At 36.0% G+C, this 15,208-nt stretch overlaps 1 protein-coding gene across 2 annotated transcripts in view; it reads right to left on the bottom strand.

The window, feature by feature from the left end:
• Positions 1 to 3,503: 3,503 nt before the first annotated feature.
• Positions 3,504 to 15,208, bottom strand: part of LOC148944130 (uncharacterized) — a 58,105-nt gene continuing 46,400 nt past the window's right edge. For both annotated transcript variants that reach the window (XM_089100431.1, XM_089100430.1), the window contains 2 exons: positions 8,786 to 13,644; positions 3,504 to 4,212 (listed from right to left, as the gene is read on the bottom strand). In XM_089100431.1, the coding sequence (XP_088956557.1) occupies positions 4,206 to 4,212; positions 8,786 to 13,644 (4,866 nt within the window). In that variant the 3' untranslated portion in view covers positions 3,504 to 4,205. The remainder of the gene's footprint in view (positions 4,213 to 8,785; positions 13,645 to 15,208) is intronic.

Raw genomic sequence — 15,208 nt, forward strand, 5'->3', positions numbered from 1 at the left:
AGGTGGATTTACCACTGGTCCATTATGCTGCAGACTCTTATGCCCCGCCCCTCGTATCTTTCTCTTCTTGATTTGGATGGGAGATGAAGGACAGATCCACTATTCAGCCATCCACTATTCTTAAAACTTCGTCATATTGCAAGTGTAAATCTTGTGGATAAAAATGTCATGTGTATATAGAGGTTGCAATATTTTGTGGTCTTGTTGCGGGAAGTGCTGCGAGGCCGAGGCTGATTCAGACGAGGAATAATTGTGCGTGAGTTGGAATGTAGGGATACTAGGAAAACTTTAATGAATTTGGGAATGTGAGTATTAAATAGATAGTGTTAATTCTGACTTTGTTTAGTTTATTTACCTGCGTCATTACTGCAATTTGTTCTAACTAATCATGTTAGTTTGTTATGAAGACACTCTATGGCCTCTAGGCATTTTTATCTCGTATTTGGGCTGATAACTACACCTCAAACTTTGTGGAAGATGCATTTTCTTGCATGAAACATCAAAAATGTAATAAAATGTCAAGTTTCGGAGTGTTTCACCCCTCGCAAGCAAGTGCTGTTAGCATTTTTTGAATCAGCATCGTCGACTTAGGGGAGAAGGGTAGGCTAATTTTCGTTCCTGCCCCATTCCGTCGTGGTATGTTTCACACTTTCAACATCCGGCACCCGGAATAATTTAAAAATATTTTATTGGTGGTATCATTTTAGTATAAGAAATCAATCTCATCCTATAGATTAAAACTTAACCTTACTTGCTTTTCCCGAAGAAAATGTCTTTATAATGTCTTCATATGAAAGCTTGCTGGTTTTGTATTAGATCAGGAGTTAATCAGGGTTGTGTTCTATCCCCCTTTATATGGATTATTTTGATGGACTTTGTCTTAAGGAGCACAGGAAACGCAATGGGAGACCACGGAATCAAATGGAGAGGAAAAAGTCTCCTGGACTTAGATTATGCTGATGATTTAATCATCCTAGATGAAAGTGTGAGCAAAATGAATGACGTTTTAGAGGTTTTGCGAGTACAGGGTGCTAGAATAGGTCTGAAAATTAATGTTAAGAAGACTAAGCCACTAAGGCTAGGAATAAGTGAAGATGAAATTTGACGTCTGGTAATGAGAAGATTGATCAGGTGGGCAGCTTCACTTACCTTGGTAGTATTATTAGCAATGATGGTGGGAGCAGTAAAGATGTTAAAAGTAGAATAGCCAAGGCTCAGGTTTTTTTTTTCACAGTTAAAAAAAAGTTTGGAAGAATAGGAAGATAAGTCTGCATACCAAGATTAGAATATTAGAAGCTACAGTGATGGCAGTGGTCAAATATGGCTCTGAAGCATGGACGCTCCAAAAAGCGGATGAAGATTTGCAAGATGTTTTCCAGAGAAATTGCTTAAGGATTATTCTGGGTACCCGGCTGCCTGACTGTATTTCAAACAATAGGCTATACGAAAAATGTGGTTCAATACCGCTCTCTAGGGCTATAATGAAAGAAAGGTTGTGGTGGCTAGGGCACGTTGTGCGGATGAAGGATGACAGATTGTTCTTTTCGGTCAACCGTCTAGGGCTAAACGGAAAGCACGTCGTCCTCGTCTGGGGTGGGAGGACGTCATAAAGAAAGATTTAAAGGAAATGGGAACTTCATGGGCGGGTGTAAAAAGGGAGGCTTTGAATATATTGGGGTGGAGAAGCGTGCGTAGCTTTGTTGGCCTCAGGCGGCTTGGTGCTGCGGTGAGTTGTTAGTAGCAGTAGTAGTAGCACATGAAAGCTTCAAAGCCATAACATGTTGTATATCAAATATGGATTATACTCAAGTTTGCCAGCCGCTGCTTGGCCGTCCTGTTTCAAGATAGATTTAAATTGAATTATAAAGACATTATAATGCATATATACATGTGATTCCCATGGGTTTAAAGGGTGACAATCCTACACTCATTTGTGGCAATTTCTATTCGTTTTAGTTTTGACTTGACTATCCATTTTAATTTCTGTTCGCTTGACCATTCATCTGTTCGCACAGACTTTTCACCGCCTGGGGCAAGAATTACATTTGGTGCTACAGGTCAACAAACCCATTATAGGTATCAGGTTAGTGTAATTTTACTTCTTTAAAGAGCTTATTTATTTAATTGTTTTACTATCATCAAAATATTGTTTTATGTAAAAATTTCATGGTCAACAGGTTTTAAGAAAAACTCTAAGATTCCATTTAACAATATTTTATTGGTGATACCTTTTTAGTATAAGCAATCAATCTCATCCTATAGATTAAAGCTTAAATTTACGTGCTTCTACCAATGAAAATGTTTTTATAATGTCTTCGTATGGAAGCTTCAAAGCCATATCATGTTTTATTTCAAATATGGATTATACTCAAGTTTACCAGCTGCTGCTTGGCCGTCCTGTTTCAAGATAGATTTTAATTGAATTTAAACTGCTGAAACTTCCTTCATTAGAAGGAAATGAAATAAACAGTTGTTTACAGCTTCAGGGCAAACGTTGATGCGTTCCAGAGCTGGGAATTTAGGGTTCGAATTCTATTTGATCACACCTAAAAGCACCTTACATGCTGGCTGCCCCCCAACTCTAGATCCATCCCTGCCATAGAAATATCTGTATCTTTATTTTGACGTGACTATTCATTGTAGCTTCTGTTCATTTTGGTTTGTCATATAGCACTACAGAGACTTTAGCGTAAAGAGCAGAGTTAAGGAATGAACAGCATCCCTCACAGCTGACAGTATTTCTTAGCTTGTCCATTTTTAACGTCGCTGTTTACTTTTATAGAACAAGATAATGGTCAGTTTATTAGAGATAAGGTTAAGTTTCTTTAAAAGAAAAAGTCTTGCACATTGTATCAGCTAGAGCATTCTGGTGCGGCTTCTGGTCCTTAATGCATGATATTTGATACCTACTATTTTTGTTTTTTCGGATTAAGTGTACCTGAAGTATTATGTAACTTTTTTTAGAGGAAAGTTTTCTAAAGAATTTTGTGATCTTGCCAACTAACTTATAGAATATCTTGAAAAATATCAAATCATAATAGTGAGAAAACTCTAAAAGAATTTTGTAAAAATCCTGTGCATCGAAACTTAGCAAACATGACAAAAAAAAAAAAAAAAAAAAAAAAAAAAAAAAAAAAAAAAAAAAAAACTCCCGACCCATTTTTCTTCTCACTGGTTTTTTAGCATTTCTGCTTTTTTTTAATTCCAAATTTTTCTGATTCGTTGATTTACGATACATTTTTCTTCTATAAAACTCACTAGTTGTAAGACCGTTTAAGTCTTAGCTTGTTTTATTACATTTCAAGGTTGGTCAGGCTACCCCCGGTTAGTTTAGCACTTTATCTCTCAAAATTACTTATATCTGCTTAATCCTAAAAAAAAGCGAAACAAGAAAAGAGTAAGTGACGTAAAGTGAACATTTCACGGCTAAAGCAGATTCATTTTCCTTTTAACTTCTACTTTCAACAGTTTGTTTTGAATTAAAAATTAAAGGCAGATTTAAAAAAGGAAACATGTGTATTTTTCAGAAGAATCAAATAAGCGAACAAAACTTAAATATAACCATGCCTCGGTAAATATATTAATGTTTTAATGCTAAATAATCGTATTTTCCGTTCAACCAATTTATACTAGAGAGAGGAAGCTAAGAATCCTTACTGAACAAAGTTCCGACACACTCTTAAAGTTATCCCAGTCAACGGCACAGCATTTAAAAGAAAAAAGAAGAACGGTGTAAGGATAGAATAGAATCTGTAATATAAAGCAAAAATAATTGACAAAATACCAGTTTATGCAAGGGTAAAAATTGTAAGACCCTTTACTTTTCTTACTCAAAAAAAGAAAAAGGGAAGCTATGATTTTGTGTCAGACAAGCAGCTATTTGTCGAAGTTACTGTCATGACAAAGTTACTGTCATGACAAACTCCGTGAAATCAATTAAACTGAGGATACGATTATCTCTTAGCACATAGAACCAAAAAGAAAACAATAAGCACATTTAGACACAAATTTTCAATGAGTTCGAATAAGATAGTCGACCTGACAGAAAGAGTCTAGGAAGTCAAACTGTGTCATCTAACTTCATTGTGAGTCAAATATTTATCACTGTATTTATCACTTCAGTTATTGTTTAATTTTTCAAGTAACATACAAGCATAAATAGCAAGACATACTCTCTAGCTGACACCGATCTTCCGTCCAGAGGGCTATAACCTAAAATCATTAAGTATAATTAATTAGATTGAAATCTCAATAAAAATTGTTTCTCACAAGACACAACATTTTAATCACAACAAATGGCAACAATTCACAGAAATCAAGGCGTGGCAAACATGATTTTTTTTCAAAATAAAGGGGGGGGGGGAGTAATTTTGCTCATTTTACAATTTTACAATGAAAGCACCCAAAAACAATGAAAATGACAAAAAATAATTTTTCAAAATCTAAAGTTGATTTTTTCTTTTTTTTTTGGGTGGGAGACAATACCCTGTTCCCAAATAACGCCACCGATCACAATGGAGTTTTTATACTGAGATAAAAAATAAACCCAGGATGGGGGATTTGGAGAAGAGGGCAATACCCCTATAAAAAATTGACGCAGGAGGAGAAATACAACCATAATTACGACATTTTATTGCCTGCACTGTAAGTTTTGTATGCTATCAAAGTTGATTCTTTTTCAGCTGTTTCAGCGAAATTACCGACTTGAAAATTCAGAAACTTACTTGAGAAACTAAAATTAACGACTTGAATTAGAAACTTACTTCTGAAAATTACGAATAAGGTTATAATTCACGAGCATATCTATCAGATTTTATTTTTTAATGTTGGCTCACGGAGTTGAATAAGAAGAATAAATATGAGCAAATTTCAATAAAGAACTAATCAATTGATTTTCTGAAACATAACTTGGTACAGAGCGGTTATTAAAATACAAAACGCGGTATGTGACATAGCACTCAAAAATAAATTTTCTATCAATCCAGGAACGCCCGGTTGATTGGTTTAATCAGTATATACTTATCCCCTCTGGGTCTCGAGATATTTGCAATCTTAGAAGCCTGCAAAAACAACCTATAACTAAACTTCGAGCAGTTTTGCAGACCAAAAAGCGTTAAGTTCGCGACTCTTACACAGCAAGGAAGATTGTCACATAAGACCCACCACAAGATGACCAGGAAGGTATGATTGGAGCTCGAAAGAGATATGGAAGCATATTTTCCAAAAAAGTTTTTTGCTTTTCCTTAAAACTTTGAAAAATGTCACTTAACGTCTTTCGTATTTCCACAGCCGAGTAGGCTACTAAGTATCAAAGTCCTTTTGGGATATAAATCCTTATTTCTAGCATGTTTTCTTAGGTACATGTCAAGTTTGAAGTCTTAAAATTTACTTCTTAATTCCTTTTCTGTTTATAATCCACATACAATAGACGTGTCAATGGTAATTTAATAATTATGTAGAATTTATCACTCTTAACCACGCCCATTATATTTACTATAAGGTGAACTGCCGACATCTATATATATTTTAAAGGCAGACTTACGTTGCATGGACAACGTAGAGTTGATCTTATGTCGGCTTTACCGACAATGGTGTTGCGGATAAAACATTTTGATTTTATTTCTTCGTCATCGGTTGAACATTGTAGACATAAAACATTTAAAATTACAAGTTTTTTTTCAAGAACAATTTCCTTAAGGATGGTCTAAACATTGTTGCTAAAACACAACTTAATTATGTAACTCTTGACGCTCAATGAATGTTGTCAGTGCTAAAATATACCTTGTATACAAGCAAATACTGCGTTACTTTATCTAACATATAAAACCAAACTGTTTATACAAAACTAGCGCTTTACTGAAAACACAAAATAATATAGGACTATGGTGCAGTAAAAGCAAACCAATTAAGAATTGGTGATATGCTTTTAATACTGCTTATGCTTGGGCTTTTAAATTAAGATATAGGATAGACAATTGCTTTCAGAGGAAATTTTATTTAGTATTCTAAAGATGGGTTGCCTGGTCAGATGAAAATTCGATGCTGACTCATGCTTTAAGGATGGTCTAAACATTGTTGCTAAACGCCCAATGAATGTTGTCAGTGCTAAAATATACCTTGTATACAAGCAAATACTGCGTTACTTTATCTAACATATAAAAGCAAACTGTTTCCGATTGTTCTCTTCCTTTTTTTGAACGTGCCTTACGTATATGGATCAACTACCAATTAAATCTATATTAATGAAAACAATATCAGTTAAATATCAATGTTAATTAAAAATATAGTGATCTTTTTTTTTATCTAAAAAAGGTAAAGATCTATAAAAGATATTACCACTTTGTTTCTACTAAATTGAGGCTGTTCTTTTATAATTGAATGTTATTAAATTAAAAAAAAAAAAAAAAAAAAACGAAACACACCTGTCAGATACGTGATGTCTGCTTTCAAAACAATCAGGTTTTCTTTTAAACCTAAATGTTTACTTGCAAGGGACTCTAAAACTTACTTAACAAGTGATTAAAATCTTGTTAAACAAGCACCTTTCGACAACTAGCGTACTTCATTATGCAAGAGCAATCCATAGAAGCCTTTATGATTTTCATCGCACAATTGTGCAAATAAACACGCATTCAGTGCACTGCAAGTTCATTAAATAATTTATAATGTAATTGTAAACATTATTAAAAACCGAAAAGTTTTACTACCCTTCCACACCCCCGACAATTTCTTCCTGGAGAATTCTTCCCCAAATGCAAAATTGAGCGGCCAATAGGAAATTAAGACAAACAAAATAAACAAAAAAGTGTATAATTGTATATCAGCAATTATGAAGGACAGCAATTATGAACAAAAAAGTGTATAACTGTATATCAGCAATTATTAAGGACAGCAATTATGAACAAAAAAGTGTATAACTGTATATCAGCAATTATTAAGGACAGCAATTATGAACAAAAAAGTGTATAACTGTATATCAGCAATTATTAAGGACAGCAATTATGAACAAAAAAGTGTATAACTGTATATCAGCAATTATTAAGGACAGCAATTATGAACAAAAAAGTGTATAACTGTAAATCAGCAATTATTAAGGACAGCAATTATGAACAAAAAAGTGTATAACTGTAAATCAGCAATTATTAAGGACAGCAATTATGAACAAAAAAGTGTATAACTGTATATCAGCAATTATTAAGGACAGCAATTATGAACAAAAAAGTGTATAACTGCATATCAGCAATTATTAAGGACAGCAATTATGAACAAAAAAGTGTATAACTGTATATCAGCAATTATTAAGGACAGCAATTATGAACAAAAAAGTATATAACTGTATATCAGCAATTATTAAGGACAGCAATTATGAACAAAAAAGTGTATAATTGTATATCAGCAATTATGAAGGAATGGCGGTTGGTCTTTGTTCAGGCGGGAAGGAGGGGGGAGGGAGGCCTAAAAGAGCACATTTAAATGCCCAAATTGAAATACCAAATCTCCTTCCCCGGCTATGGGGAAGGGGCAGAATTAATCTCCCATTTTCCTTCATTTAGACGAAGTCTGAATAAGAGTGCTGCATGATGATACCTCCCTTCTTATTGCAAAAGATTTTTTCAAATGTTCATTTGTCAGCTTCATTCAACTTAACTAATTTGCTACAGATTTCATAATTTTATATTCAATTATGTGTAAATGCGCATCAGCTAATATGAAGAATGAAACGATTAGTTTTCAGGTGGGGCGGGGGGGGGGATAGATGCCTCAAAGAGTATATCTTAATGCCGAATATTCTAACTCTAATTAGAACTTTAGTTACGTAACGAATTAATTCTAGAGAAAAGGGCGATAAGTGGAAATTAAAAGTAAAGAGAAGAAATAAACTCTAAAATGAGCAGAACTTTTTCCGTATGGAAGGGGAACCGCCCCTCGTGGTCGTAGAAGCTTAGCGGGATGCTTATTCGATCGGAAATTGAGAATTCTAGGGCAACAAACTTTTTTCCTGATCAATTTGAAACTTACAGCCGTAATTCCCTGAGCCTAGGAGACTAATTTACAAACAAATTATTCAAAGGATTGGTTCCTTCTCTGAAAAAGGGGGTTAAAAAACGCCAAATTTTTCGATCGACCTTTAACTTACAGCAAACTTTAGGCTAAAAGGACCCCAATGCAGAAGAAAAAATATTGCTTCCCCTAAAAATGCAGACCAAAAAAGGGAAAGAAATGTGCCAAAATGTTTTTTTCCATTCACTTAAAATGGAAGGGGCTATTTTAGAAACTTGAGAGGATAATTCGAATGAAAATTAAAAGTTCTTGTGTCCTTTTTAGAGGCCGAGAGGTACTGGAGGGCAATAAGCCTCCGTCTTGGTTTATTTTCTGCTATCCAGCCCACCTTTATCTCCTATGATATCGAATCAAATTTTGAGATATCTGTTTTTTTCAAGCTTCGAAGTGTCTAATAAGTTTGCTTTCGGGATTTATATCACCCCCCAAAGCCCCAATGTAAAACTTTCTCTTACCCTGCTATGATATACGAGCGCCTAGAAAGCCGAAAAAAAGGAATCACAATCAAATAGAAATATAAAAATAAATACTTTAAGACATTCTACACCACATTTTCTCTAGAAACATCGGAAAAAAGGACAAATGAGTGATAATTTACCAATAAGTTCTAAAGTGATGATTTATAACTCATTTGTGTAGACACCTTCATTAAATTAATTAAAATACAATTATAACATATTTATAATTAAAAATAAAAATTCTTATAACTGAAAAAGCTACTTACAAATCACTCTCTGACTTCTCTTCGTCTTTGCCAGGAACTGGGTGTCCTTCTCCTTCAAAAAATCCTATATCCTTCAAAATATCCGTCTCATGTTCTGTATTCCTACTGGTGTTATCGTCAATTCCATTGTCAATTACAGTATCAGGTTTAGTCGATTCTGCATCAGATATTATTGCTTTAACACTAATATCCAAGTCCGTTTCTCCATTTATAATCTGCGACTCATCAAAACAGGAAGTAAAATTGTTAACAGAAGCCGGAATTTCTTTAAGCTTTTCACGGCTAATGGAACTCAAAGATGGGACCTCCTGAAGAGTTTCTTCAACTTTTATAGGATCCAAAATCTGACAATCTTGAGTTTCTAGCGAACTTGGAGGTGTTACATCTGGGATAGTTTCTTCCACTTTTGAGAGACTTACGTTTTGCAAATCCCGAACTTCTGCATTACTTAAAGAAGGTATGTCCTTGGGAGTCTCTTCAGGTTTTATAGGACTTTTCAAAATATACGTCTCACATTCTGTATTCCCATTGGTGTTACCGTCAATTCCATTGTCAGTTGCATTATCTGGTTTAGTCGATTCTGCATCAGATGTTATTGCTTTAACACTACTATCCAAGTCCGTTTCTCCATTTATAATCTGCGACTCATCAAAACAGGAAGTAAAATTGTTAACAGAAGCCGGAATTTCTTTAAGCTTTTCACGGCTAATGGAACTCAAAGATGGGACCTCCTGAAGAGTTTCTTCAACTTTTATAGGATCCAAAATCTGACAATCTTGAGTTTCTAGCGAACTTGGAGGTGTTACATCTGGGATAGTTTCTTCCACTTTTGAGAGACTTACGTTTTGCAAATCCCGAACTTCTGCATTACTTAAAGAAGGTATGTCCTTGGGAGTCTCTTCAGGTTTTATAGGACTTTTCAAAATATACGTCTCACATTCTGTATTCCCATTGGTGTTACCGTCAATTCCATTGTCAGTTGCATTATCTGGTTTAGTCGATTCTGCATCAGATGTTATTGCTTTAACACTACTATCCAAGTCCGTTTCTCCATTTATAATCTGCGATTCATCAAAACAGGAAGTGAAATTGTTAACGGAAGCCGGAATTTCTTTAAGCTTTTCACGGCTAATGGAACTCAAAGATGGGACATCCTGAAGAGTTTCTTCAACTTTTATAGGATCCGAAATCTGACAATCTTGAGTTTCTAGCGAACTTGGAGGTGTTACATCTGGGATAGTTTCTACCACTTTTGTGAGACTTACGTTTTGCAAATCCCGAACTTCTGCATTACTTAAAGACGGTATGTCCTGGGGAGTCTCTTCAGGTTTTATAGGACTTTCTATCAGAGAATTTCTAACATCTACCATGCATACAGATGATGTATCCTGAGGAGCTTCAATAGTTTCAATTTCGCTTTTGATTGGCGAGCTTCGACTTCCAAATTTCCCTAGAGAAGATGCATCCCGATGGACTATTTCGGGTTCTGCAGACACTTCGTCAAAAGAATCTCGAACGTCTGTCTTGTCTGTAGATGGCATTCCCCCGGGAGCTTCTTGAAATTCTTGGGGAGTTTCAACCATCGATTCTTTAATTTCAATCTTACAAAGAGGAGGTATATCTCGAATAGCCAGAGGGAGCTCGTACAATTGGGTATCATCAACTAAAACTGTTTTTCCAATGTCAATCAAATTGCATGTGACCTTATCATGACAAGAAAAAATGCGGGCCCGTTCAAATTTTCCATCAAGTTTACAAGCGATCAAATCGCCTATCTCGGCATTATTGATAAAGTTCAAAGGAAGTTCAAAAGCTGCTCGAATTGCTTCCCAAGCATTTTCAGTCACCAAACTTTCATCTTTACTATTCTCGTATACTAAACTATCGATATCTTCTTCAGCTACAACACATGCAGAGACTTCTTCCACTTCTTCCTCAAAAAGAGGGCGAATGCTTTTGACTAGTTCTGGTATTTCTTTCATAGTAGCAATATCGGTCAAATCTTCATTTCCATAGTCAATAAAGATTACACGAGCTTGATCATCCTGGATCGACTTTATTTGCGCCCTATAATATAGCTTATCCAGGTTGAAGACAGCGGCAACTAAGTATCCTTCTTGTGGTGCAGTTTGCAAAGGAGAAAGCTCTCCTATAAGGGCATCTTGGATTTTTTGTTCTAAAACTTCGATTGAATCCTCTCCTTTTGCTTCGTGTTCTTCAAAGATAAGTGCAGTATCTGAATCATTATCAACTATTTCAGGTCGGAGCTGAGGTGGGTAGCTATAAATAGAAGAAGGGATTTCCTTCAATTTTTTAATAGCGACAGTACAACTTTTACCATAATCTATTGAAAGCAAAAATGCGCTTCCCTCGAGCAGTTCCATGACCTGAGCCCTGTAAAACGGACCCGCTTCATCAAAAGTCGCTGCTACAAAGTCTCCAATCTGTGGTTCTTTTTTTAAGGGCTCAAGATCTTTCTTTAAAGCTTCACTAATGATAACTGCCACTGACTCCTTTGTTATAGCCTCTACTTGTTCCTGCTCCAATGTTTCAAGATCTTTGCCTGAAGTCTCATTGATGACAGTTTCAGCTTCAGCCTCAAATTGCGGTGGTATCTTACGTATACATTCGGGGATTTTTCTTAAATTTTTTATTTCTGTAGTATCTTCATTGCCATAGTCCACAAAGTATACATTTACTATGTTTTCTTTGATAGAAGAAATTTCTGCACGATAATAAAGATCATCTACACTAAATATAGCCGCAACTGCATCACCAACCTGTGGATCACCCGACAACGGTTCAAGGTCCCCTGCCAATTCCTTGGAGATTTTATCAATTGGTGTTTCTGCTGAGTCAGTAGCAGGAATAGCAGTCGGTACTGTCACTGCAGTTGGTTCGTGTAGATGAATTTGCTCCCACTGTGGTGGTATATTGCGTATATTTTCGGGTATTTCTCGTAAAAGTTCGATATCTGTAGTATCATCATTGCCGTAGTCAATAAAGTATACATTTACTGTGTTTTCGACAATACAAGAGATTTCTGCACGATAATAAAGATCATCTACACTAAATATAGCCGCAACTTCATCACCAACCTGTGGATCGCCTGACAACGGTTCAAGGTCACCTGCCAATTCCTTAGTGATTTTATCAATTGGTGTTTCAAACTGAGGAGGAATGCCGGCAATCGAACTAGGAATTTTTCTTAATTCTTCAACTTTTACAGCTGATTCATTACCATAATCAATGAAATAGACATTAGCCAGACCATTTTCAATAGACTTAATGTTGGCACGGTAGTACAGGCCATCTTCGTCAAAAATTGCTGAAACAAAATCACCAGCCTTAGGTTCAGAATCTAGTTCCTCAAGAGGACTAGTTAATGCATCAGCTATTATATCAATGGGTAAGTGCTTAGTGATGTTATCAATTGGTGTTTCAAACTGAGGAGGAATGCCGGCAATCGAACTAGGAATTTTCCGTAATTCTCCAACTTTTACAGCTGATTCATTACCATAATCAATGAAATAGACATTAGCCTGATCACTTTCAATAGACTTAATGCTGGCACGGTAGTACAGGCCATCATCGTCAAAGATCGCTGAAACAAAATCACCAGCCTTAGGTTCAGAACCTAGTTCTTCAAGAGGACTAGCTAATGCATCAGCTATTATATCAATGGGTAAGTGCTCAGGTTCCTTCAATACAACACCAGCTTCAATAAGGGCTGACGCAACATCGGTACCGTCTGAATCAATTGATACAGGATGAATATCATCAACCGGCTCAAAAGGTATAATTTGTACAACACTTTTAGCAAGAAGTTTTGATTCAATTATGCTTGAAGTGTATGACTCAGGAACAACAACACCCTTCAACTTACATCGCAAGGCTCTAGCTGGTAAGTCAACAAATCTTGGATGAAGACTGCGGATATTCTTTTTATCAGAATGTATTTCATGAGCTCCGTAATCAAGGAGTAAAACAGTAAATTTCTGGCCTTCGATCTGTTCACATATTGACCTGTTCCACTTGCCGTCGTCTGCTGATCGAACAACAAAATTAGTCCCGACTTCAATAATTTCCTGTTGCATTTCTGACTCAGTCAATCCATTGTAGAAGTCATTAAGCTCATCAAAAAGTCTATTATAGTCATTTCTTTTTGAAACATTACCAATGCCAAAACAAACAGGAGACTTGTAATAACACAAATACGAGTCCTGAGGACTCCCAATCGTGAACGTGGGTGGCAACAAACTACCGTTGAAAGGTGTTTCTACACTTAAACCGCCATATTTGACGTTAAGTGATTCACCATCGTCCCTTAAATTCACTAAAAAAGTTCGTGCCGAAGGGATTTTTCGTACTACAGTAATAGAGAGCGATTTGGCACTCGTTTCTTCCTCAAACCGAGATTTCATCTCGTCACCAGCATCAACAAAACTAAGGGCACATTTACATGCTTGCGCCGGGAGCATCACCTGATCTTCCTCTAAATCTCTCAGATCAGAGAATTCTGTTTGTTGTCTATTTCCGTAGTCAACAAAATATATCGTGGCAGAATTTACACCAACTTTCTCAATAACCCCTCGATACCACATTTCATCTACAGTGAATTTGGCACAACAGACAGTATTCTCTTTGAAATCCGTTTTTGGGGGAATATTGCCCGAAAAATAAGAGTTAATCTTTTCACTCATTTCATCTATTTCTGGAATATTTTTCTCTAGCTGAACATAAAATTCCTTAGGCGAGTTGACGTGAACAACTTGACATTTCTCGGTGGCTCCAACTGACAAGCTTACAGGTTTGAATTTCAAAGCTTTTTTGGCTACTGGGAAAGCAGGAGTTGATGCCTGCAAAGGAACAATAATTTCAAAAGTCAAGACCCCGTGGACAGCCTATTTATAATTGAAAGTAGTTAAGAGATTTTAGCCCCCTTCTCTAGTGAAAGAACGTAATGACGAGAGATTGTATCTATACCCAAACGTTTAATTAGTTTATCATTTTCGTAACTTCCTCCCTATTACAAAACGTAAACAACCCAATCCTACCCTTATGTAAACTAATGCCTATCCCCTTGAATTTATGAGGGTACGAGCCTTTCAGAAGCCCAATCCATGCTCATACAACCACGAATTGAAAAGGAATAAAAAGACCTAGCATTAATATTCATAGACCAAGCGTCTTTTTTTTTTATTATTGCATTTTTTTTAATATGACCAAAGAGGTTCAGAACCTTTTAGAACGGAGAAAGTCATATTCGCTTTAAAAAAACGATAAATACAATAAAAAATAAACTCCTGAAATATACTAAATTCGAAGAACATAATTGGACGAATAAAGAAAACAGACAAAAGAAAAGGGCGAAGATAGCGAAAGAATAACAAATGGAAATTACACTACTAACTAACAACTCATCGCAGCACCAAGCCGCCTGAGAAGCTACGCACGCTCCTCCTCCATCCCAACCAATTCAAAGCCTCCCTTTTTACACCCTCCCATGAAGTTCTCATTTCCTTTAAATCTTTTCTTTATGACATCCTCTCACCCAGACGAGGACGACCTGCTTTCCGTTTAGCCCAAGACGGTTGGCCGAAAAGAACAATCTTCGGCAATCTGTCACAGTTCATCCACACAACGTGGCCTAGCTACCTCAACCTTCCTTTCATTATAGCCCTAGAGAGCGGTATTGAACCACATTTTTCGTACAGCCTATTGTTTGAAATACGGTCAGTCAGTCGGGTTCCCAGAACAACCCTTAAGAAATTTCTCGTGAAAACATCTAGCAAATCTTCATCTGCTTTTCGAAGCGCCCATGCTTCAGAACCCTATTTGACTACTGTCATCACTGTAGCTTCTAATATTCTAATCTTGGTTTGCAGACTTATCCTCCTATTCTTCCAAACTTTTTTTTAACTGTAAAAAAATGCCCTGAGCCTTGGCTATTCTACTTTTAACATCTTCACTGTTCCCACCAACTTTACTAATAATACTACCAAGGTAAGTGAAGCTGCCCACTTGATCAATCTTTTCCTCACACAACGTCACCTTTTCATCTTCACTTATTCCTAGCGTTAGTGACTAAGTCTTCTTAACATTAACTGTCAAACCTATTCTAGCACCCTGAACTCGCAAAACCTCTGAAAGTTCATTCATTTTGCTCACACTTTCCTCTAGGATGCTCAAATCATCAGCATAATCTAAGTCCAGGAGACTTTTTCCTCCCTATTTGATTCCGTCGTCTTCCATTGCGTTTCCTGTGCTCCTTAAGACAAAATCCATAAGAAAATCCATATAAAGGGGGATAGAACACAAGGGGGATAAAAAATAAAAATTATAGATAGGGATAAATACACTAAAAAACTAAGAAATCCAGTTATCCTTAAAAATCGTGTTTCTCTCTTTTTCTAAAGGTTA

The sequence above is a fragment of the Artemia sp. Qi Xiang Cuo genome, chromosome 14 (genome assembly GCF_049724085.1).
Source record: "Artemia sp. Qi Xiang Cuo chromosome 14, ASM4972408v1, whole genome shotgun sequence".
In the NCBI taxonomy this organism is placed as follows: Eukaryota; Metazoa; Arthropoda; class Branchiopoda; order Anostraca; family Artemiidae; genus Artemia; species Artemia sp. Qi Xiang Cuo.